General features: G+C 46.2%; 1 protein-coding gene and 1 pseudogene across 1 annotated transcript in view; both read left to right on the top strand.

Annotated features, from left to right (window-relative positions):
- CCR4 (C-C motif chemokine receptor 4) overlaps nt 1-5,816 on the top strand; it is a 7,703-nt gene extending 1,887 nt beyond the window's left edge. Inside the window, exon 2 of the mRNA XM_004377346.2 lies at nt 1,611-5,816. Within this exon, the coding sequence (XP_004377403.1) occupies nt 1,662-2,744 (1,083 nt within the window). The 5' untranslated portion in view covers nt 1,611-1,661 and the 3' untranslated portion in view covers nt 2,745-5,816. The remainder of the gene's footprint in view (nt 1-1,610) is intronic.
- Nucleotides 5,062-7,453, top strand: LOC111820759 (6.8 kDa mitochondrial proteolipid pseudogene; annotated as a pseudogene).
- The last annotated feature ends 1,370 nt before the right edge of the window (nt 7,454-8,823 follow it).

The following is an 8,823-nucleotide window of genomic DNA, read 5'->3' as shown; positions in this document are numbered from 1 at the left end:
CTCCATGGGAGAAAGATGTGGCAGTCTGCTTCCGTAAAGATTACAGCCTTAGAAACCCTATGGGGCAGTTCTACTCTGTCCTATGGGGTCGTTATGAGTCGGAATCAACTTTACAGCAGTGGGTAGTTTAAAATTGGCCATGGTGAGAGTATTTACACCACGAAAACCAGGCAATACTACAACCTGGAACATTCTCCCTCGCATCCCCGTTGGAGATCTGAGTTACTAGCACATCCCTGAGACTTGGGGTCCGAAGAGCAAATTCTACACGTAGCTGTGTGGTCTTTGGAAGTCACTTCGCCTCTCTGATCCTTCATGGCTCATCTACAACACAAGTCCATTATGCTTAACTTGGCTCAGGGGACAAGATTTTTGTCGGGGATGGGGAGAGGGACAGGAGCCCGAGAGTAGAATTTAGATGCACAATCCATGCAAAGCCTGCAGGAGGAATTCTTGTTTTTAAATCAAAGCAAGTGACCAGCCTGGCTCCCTTCTAATTCTATCTAATTAGAATTAGAGAATTCTAAGGACTATGTCAGCAATGACCGAGTTTTTGGAGTTACGGTCTGAAGGGTTTAACACGTTTCAACACAATTGGCTTGTAAGTGGAAAAGGTCCTGGGTGCCGTACTGTTGGGCATATTAACTGATCTTGTCCTCCTTGCAAGTGACTTCAGTGACCCCAGACTACCAGTACTGGTGCCAGCTTCTGACTCATGGTGACCCCATGTATGTCAGAGTAGAACTGTGCTCCACAGGGTTTCCAATCGCTGATTTTTCAGAAGTAGATCGCCAGGACTTTCTTTCGAGGTGCCTCTGGGTGATCTTGAACCTGCAGCCTTTCAGTTAGCAGCCAAGCACATCCGCCATCTGTACCACCCAGGGACTCCACCCTAGACTACAAAATATTTTTTAGAAACACATCCACAGCCACCTGGAAAAGGAGGTTTTACTCTCCCTCACCTTACAAATGAGAAAACTGAAGCTCCCAGCCCAAAAACCTGTTGCCGTTGAGTCGATTCCAACTCGCAGCAACCCTACAGGACAGAGTACAACTGCCCCATAGTTTCCAAGGAATGGCTGGTGGATTTGAACTGCCGACTTTTTGGTTAGCAGCCGAGCTCTTAACCACTGTGCCGCCAGGGCTCCACCCCCAGCAGAGGGGTATGAAAATATCCCTGTGAGTAGCAGAAGTTCAGAATTTGAACCAAATCTGCCTGACTCCAAAGGCCAGGGTTATTTCATTTGGCTGTGCTGCCCTTCAAGGATTTGAGGACTTCAGTGTGGGAAGAGGTATAATGATCCGGGGAATAGACCCTAAGCAGCTCAGTTCTGCATTCAAGGGGCCCTGGTGGTGCAATGGTTAAGCGCTTGGCTGCTTACGGAAGGTTGGTGGTTCAAACCCACCAGCCGCTCCACGGGAGAAAGATGTGGCAGTCTGCTTCGGTAAAGATTTACAGCCTTGGAAACTCTACGGGGCAGTTCTACTCTGTCCTATAGGTCACTATGAGTCAGCGTTGACTCGACAGCAGTGGGTTTGGTTTGGTTTTTTGGCTCTGCATTCAGCACAGTTGTGGTTTTTGTTCTTACATAAATCTCTTCCCTTCTTAGCTTCTGCTGATTGGGCCCAGGCCTGCCCCAAGGAGTCTGTAGATTTAAAAAATGAACCCCACGGACGTAACAGACACCACCCTGGATGAAAACGTGTATAACAATTATTATCTCTACGAGAGTATCCCCAAGCCTTGCTCCAAAGAAGGCATGAAGGCATTTGGGGAGCTCTTCCTGCCCCCTCTTTACTTCTTGGTCTTTCTGTTTGGGCTGCTTGGAAATGCAGTGGTGGTTCTGGTCCTACTGAGGTACAAGCGGCTCAAGTCCATGACTGACATATACCTGCTCAACCTGGCCATCTCTGACCTGCTCTTCGTGTTCTCCCTACCCTTCTGGGCCTACTATGCTGCCGACCAGTGGGTGTTCGGACTGGGTCTGTGCAAGATTATCTCCTGGATGTACCTGGTGGGATTTTACAGCGGCATATTCTTCATCATGCTCATGAGCATTGACAGGTACCTGGCAATTGTGCACGCCGTGTTTTCCTTGAGAGCCAGGACCTTGACTTCTGGGGTGATCACCAGCTTGGCCACGTGGTCAGTGGCCATACTCGCCTCACTCCCAGGCCTCATATTTAGCACTTGTTATACTGAGCGCAACCACACCTACTGCAAAACCAAGTACTCTGTCAACTCCACAACGTGGAAGGTTCTCAGCTCCCTGGAGATCAACATTCTCGGATTGGCGATCCCCTTGGGGATCATGCTGTTCTGCTACTCCATGATCATCAGGACCCTGCAGCACTGTAAAAACGAGAAGAAGAACAAGGCGGTGAAGATGATCTTTGCCGTGGTGGTCCTCTTCCTTGGGTTCTGGACGCCTTACAACATAGTGCTCTTCTTGGACACCTTGGTGGAGCTCGAAGTCCTTCAGGACTGCGCCTTCGAAAGACACCTGAACTATGCCATTCAGGCCACAGAAACTCTGGCTTTTGTTCACTGCTGCCTTAATCCGGTCATCTACTTTTTTCTGGGGCAGAAATTTCGGAAGTACATCATTCAGCTCTTCAAAACCTGCAGGGGCCCTTTTGTCCTCTGCCAGTACTGTGGGCTCCTCCAAATTTACTCTGCTGATACCCCCAGCTCATCTTACACACAGTCCACCATGGACCACGACCTCCACGATGCCCTGTGACAAACGAGAATGCAAAAACCAGAGATAAAGAACTTCCCAAGCGAAGAGCTTACTTAAAATGGTATTTAGGAAGAGTTCAGGAAGAAAGCTTACATACCGAGCGGAAAGCTGGCTTCTCACCCTGAGGTTAGCTTTCCCCCTCCCAACGTGCAATTCCAGCCCGGCAAGAACTCCTCTGGACTGAGACATCCTTCCACCCATTGCGCTTGCCCACGGGGATAAGTAAGTTCGAGAAGAATTCTGAATAGTGTTTACAGGTAATATCGAAGGGGAAAAATCATTTCCTTCTAACTTGAACTGATGCGGTTCTCCAGAGGGGGCTGTAGAGAATTGGCTGATGGAGTACATCACTACCCTCCTGCTGTGAAATAATAGTCCTGTAATTAATCTCTAGCTTTTGTGAAATAACAGAACATTCTGACATGCTGTCCCAGCAGAATTTTTCTAACAACGTACCTGAGGCCTGGTATAGTGCATGAAGTCAGGTATATGCAGGAAGAATTAGTAATGAACCTAGATCTTGATTCTGTTATTGTAAAGGATTATTTGTAAACTGAAGCTGAACGATGCATGCTGGTTATGAGGGTAAGGATAGGAAGGCATTAGTGTGGTCTGACTTCCAATTACTAAATACGAGGCGTTCAAAATCCAAACCGACTTGTGGAAATTCAAACACCATTTCATTTGATTGTGGACGGTGTTTTGTTTAAATTATAACAGATAAGTATTTAAATTTCAAAAATAAGACATGCATCCCCCCAAACACTTTCGGGGTCTTTTAATTGTTTACAGACAGGGTCTTCAAAATTAAAAATAAAGAGGACTAATAAAGTCTGACGGTGCTCCTTAATCATTTTGAAGCGCATGCCGTCAGCTGAAGTAAGAATAATCAAGTAAAAGTTATGCTGACGTGGCATAAAATGACTGTCGAAAAGTTATGAAACTGTAAAGAGTGTCATCCTCTATTCAAAATATTGGCCTTGGTTTTTAACTTTTGAATGACTCAGTTTTCGCCAGTCATTTCTTGCAAGTCATTTCAGTAAACTAATTAACCATTTTACACCATTAAGATAAATTGCTACCCCCCATTCTTACGGCCTTAATTACTCAGAACTGAGCAAAGACGCCCACAAGTCTGGGAAGACCCCTAATCCCTCCAAAAGCAAAATCCTATTTTGCAAGCTATTAGCTGAGTTAATCAGTTTAAGATGCTTCTGTAAGTTTACACATTATTGCATGTGCTACGTTGATAAAGACTGCTTTTCCAGAAAATGTATTTTCAGAAAAGTGATTTTAAAAGGGAAAGTTGTTGTTGCCTTTACAGAAATAAAATAAACTTGTCTTGGTTTTTTTCCTGATCATGTTTTCGCTTGAATCTCTTGATAGGGAGGAGAATCTGAGCAACAGATATTCCCATTGCTTTGCCACAGGCCGTAGATGTCACGGACATACCCAAAGGCAGGACTCAGAGTTCTCTGTTAAGATCTGTACTTGGTGTTGTGAAAGGCGCTGCCGTAGGAGCACAGCTGGGGACAAGTGTGGATAAAAGTTAGCGGTAAGGCAAGGTTCCTAGGCAGCGTCTCCTTAGAAAACTTCTGCGCCGTATGCTAGGATCTCCCAAATCCCACATCTATTAGCACCTATAGTTTAGAGCGATTAAAAGAAATAAATAAGATGATTAATCCAAAACACCTATGCCTGGGTCATAGCTAAAGGGTGGTTTTGGATCTGCCCAACCAGGGGGCTACCTCCTCTTTCCTGGTAGAGCTTGTAATTTTATTCATTTAATCACGGAGAGACAAATGTCAGGACGCCAAGAGACAAAGACTGGCCAAAGAAGTTTAACGAACAAGGCAAAACAAACCACCAGCTGCCGTGGAGCTGATTCCTAAGCAAGACAACCCCGTGGGTGTCAAAGCAGAACTGTGCTCCACAAGGTTTTCAATGTCTGATTTTTCAGAAGTAGATCTCCAGGCCTTTCTTCTGAGGTGCCTCTCGGTAAACTCGAACCTCCCACCTTCCGGTTAGCAACTTAACCCTTTGCGCCTCCCAGGGACTCCCAAAGGGGTTTTATTGTCCCCTTATCTCCCATCACATACAATGCCAAGCAATGATGAGGCGAGGTCCACAGGGCTCCCATCCGTGGGTGTCTTCCATTGCCTCAAGTCACTCAGGGCTCTCCTTGTTCCAAAGTTGGGGGGTATTCTCTGAGGACGTGAGTTGAGAGCCTCTGCTGACATGCAAACAAAACCCTCTCAGAACACCAAAAAAAAAGTGTCTTCCCACTCAGTATCAGAAAAATAGAAAACAAGACAGCATGATTTCTACACAAAGGTGGGTTTTAACTGTAACTTCTCAGACATTAGATGTATCCCTTCCTTGTTGCAAAATGTCTAGCTCTTGGGGAAACCAGACTAGGTGAATTTACTTAAGAAAAATTGAAAACAGCTGAGTCTGGGTCTGTCCCAGAGTAGGCACTCAATAAATTCCATCCACTTCCCACGAGAAGAACAAATGCATGGTGATGCTGAGGGTCTTCAGACCTTTACGATTTCCCCCAAGAAATTCTCACAACAGTTTGTAATTATTTGATACAATTAGTTCCTAGTTGTTGAATGTCTGTTTTGCGCCAAGCAGAATGCTGGGTTATAGAAGGACGAAAGGGGATAAAGAGTAAATTCTGCATTTGTGGAATTTACAATCTAATGAGGTTAACTATAGTCCAAGCAAGACAGATTTGACAACAGTGCTACAAACAAGGTTTTCTGAGGCACCCGGGAAAGAAGAAATTGATCCACTCTTCCATAATAGGATTGGTTTTTGAACTGGGCCTTGCAGGGGGAGCATGGTTTTGATGGATGGAAGGGAGGAAGGACGTTGAAGGCTGATGAAATAGCACAGGAAAAGGCAGGGTGTTATAGAGAGCATTGTGTTCAGGGAGTGGTGAGAAGGGTTTTTTTGTTTTGTTTTGTTTTGTTTTGTTTTGTGTGTGTGTATGTGTGTGGTGAAAATGAAGTTAAAGTGAATATGTGTATGTTGGGGTGGGGAGGAGGGGGAAGAGCAAAACAAAGAAAGATGAGATCAAAGAAAAATTATTACAGACCCAACAGGCAGCAGTTTAGAGTTCCTGAGTCAGCTGCCGCCATCTTGCACTGGGCTTTAGGAGACTGTAGTGGATGCTGTGGTGTGCTGCCCACACACCCTCCTTCAGTACCGAAACGCTGCAGGGTTGGCAACCGACGGCTCTCAGCTAGTCGCCTTTCAGGAGCTTCCTTCTCTGGGGGCAGCTCATATGAGTGACTGGATAATGAGGGGCTACAAATACCTTCACCAACACCATAATTATGGACTGCCAGAAGAATGAACAAGTCTGTCTTGGAAGAAGTACAACCAGAATACTCCCTAGAAGTGAGGATGGCTAGTCTTTGTCTCCCATACTTTGGACATGTTATCAGGGGGAACCAGTCCCTGGAGAAGGACATCATGCTTGGTAAGGTAGAGGGTCAGTGAAAAATAGGAAGACCCTCGACGAGATGGATTGACACAGTGGCTGCAACAATGGGCTTGACCATAGCAACAATTGTGAGGATGGCGCAGGACCGGGCAGTGTTTCGTTCTGCTGTAGATAGGGTCACTATGAGTCAGCACCGACTCCACAGCACCTGACAACAACAACACAAATACCTGCCCCTTTGCCTTGATTTGGGACAGCTCTGAAGGGCCATTCCAACTCCCGAGCTCCCTGTAAGATGTTACAACTATAGGCTTGCTACGAGTCGGAATCAACTCAACGGCAATGGGTTCTGTTGCAACGACATTGAAGTCCAACTTGTCCCACTGCCCAGTCCTGTTTCTTTCACTTCCTCACAGCTGTTGTCCCCAAGAGGACCTCCATTAAATCTCCTGCATGCTAATCTCTGAGTCCCAGAGTCTGCTTCCAGAAACCCATCTAAAACAGGGACTGCCTGATCACCTTGGGGACAGACTCTGAGATTCCCAGATTAGCGTGCAGGAGATTTAACGGAGGGTCCTCTTGGGAACAATATCAATGAAAACTGAGTCCAGGTATGGGAAAATGAGGGGGCATAATCTTCAAGCCCCATTTGCATCTTGGTTCCTAGGCTCTCCTTCAGTCGGTCTCACCCTCGCCCCCATAATTTTCCTGTCTCTAGCCCTGAGGCATTGACCCCTGTACCACTCTCTCCCTGTTGCGGTCATAGCCCATCTCCACCCTTGCCCATGCCACAGCAGCTGACATCCTGTGTCCTGTATCCATCAGCCACTGAGCACTCCATCATCCGCCTCTCTTGGCTCAAATGAACCAGACACAAGCCCCACCCACTGGTGTGGGCACAATACTTCACTCCCCAGGAGTTTACAGTGGGGTTGGCTGTGGGTCCTGGGTCTGGCCGGAGCCTTTCGTCCTGCGCGGAGCTGCTTCAAAGCCTTATGAAAAATATTTGGATCCCTATGAAGGGTAGGACTGGGTTTGATGGGCTTCATCATTTGTAAGATTAGGAGTGCTGGTAAAAGAAGTCAAGCTTTGAAAGCTTTGCGTCCTACGCCTGCCCACAACTAGCCGTACGTGGAGTTCCCATCAGATGAGACGGCAGCCTGGCTGTAAATTTAAGCAAGCGATGTGAGATATGGACAGAACATCGCTATACGTTCGTACAAGCACCCTTTGCTTTGTGGCATGAATAAATGAGTCTGTGAGATTTTAAAAAAAAAAAAAAAAAAAGCCTACAATGGCTCCAAATTCCCCTTTCAGAAAATCAGAAATCCACAAATCACTTTCATATATTGAAACTCATTTCAGCCTCACAAAGTAGAAAAGGTTGGTTTTATTTACCCAAGAAGCTGAGGGTCAGGGAAACGATCTTCTCATCATGAATTACACCAACTCCACCAACAGGAACCACCACCTATCTGCCTAGCAAAACGTCTAACACAAGCAGTTGTTATTTTTTAAGGGATGAGTGGATTCCTTCCCCTCTCAGCATCTGCGCTGGCAATTCAGTTTCTATTTCACTATACAAAGTTCACCAAGCCTATCTTCAAAATCCCCATTATATTTCTAATAAAACTTTATGTGGCAAAGTTCAAAGATTGACTGAGCTGCCTTCTAGTTCTAGAAATTAGTGGGTGGACTTTGGGTCAAAAATGACTTCATTAAGACTTTTGGTATGAGCGTCACTGCAGAAGTCTGCATTTTCCCCTTCTCTGGGGAAATTGTAAAATAACAGCAAGAAGGATGAATTAAAAAAAAAAAAAAAAACTTGCAAACTTCATTTTCAAGCAAACTCAGAGAGAGAGAAACAATTTTCAAGATATTGGTAGGGTTTGTCAGATCAGCCAATATCAGACAAAAACTGCACGGGAAAAAGAGAAGAGAAGGTTGGCAGAGGGTGTGGCAGCGACAGACTTCAGAAAGCGCTGCAAAAATCCATTTCCTGAAGGTGCCGCTGCACCGCGAGGTGCGGGAGCGGAGTTGCGCAGGGCTTATGTCAGTCCAGTTTAGGTCAGAGGGGGCAGATTTGCCAGATTTCAAACGTGCAGGAAGCAGCGTGTCTCTGCAACAGCAGAAAATAAGAAGGCAACTGGGCTGTGAAGAACAGCTGCCCTGGAGCGCTACTTGACCACAAACAAACAAAACTCACTGCCTCTGACTCGCGGCGACCCCGTGTGTTGCAGGGTAGAACTGCTCCATAGAGTTTTCTTGGTTGTAATCTTTACAGAAACAGATTGCTCGGCCTTTCTTCCGTGGTGCTACTGGGTGGGTTTAAACTGATGACCTCTAGGTTAGTAGTTGAGTGCAAACCGTTTGCGCCACCCAGGGACCTTAAAACCCACTGTCATCGAGTCGATTCTAAAGTATGGCAACACCACGCGTTGCAGAGTAGAACTGCTCTATCGGCTTTTCTTGCCTTTATGGAGGAGTTTGCCAGGACTTTCTTCCGCAGGGCTGCTGGGTGGTTTAGAACCGCCAACCTTTAGGTTAGCAGCCAGTTGCAAACTGCCTGTGCCACCCAGGCTCCTTACTTGACCATACCCACACCCACCTACCCACCCACACACG

This window comes from Trichechus manatus, unplaced genomic scaffold (genome assembly GCF_000243295.1).
Source record: "Trichechus manatus latirostris isolate Lorelei unplaced genomic scaffold, TriManLat1.0 scaffold00049, whole genome shotgun sequence".
NCBI classification, from domain to species: Eukaryota; Metazoa; Chordata; class Mammalia; order Sirenia; family Trichechidae; genus Trichechus; species Trichechus manatus.
The sequence above is the reverse complement of the archived record's forward strand: the minus strand, read 5'-3'. Positions and strand labels throughout refer to the sequence as shown.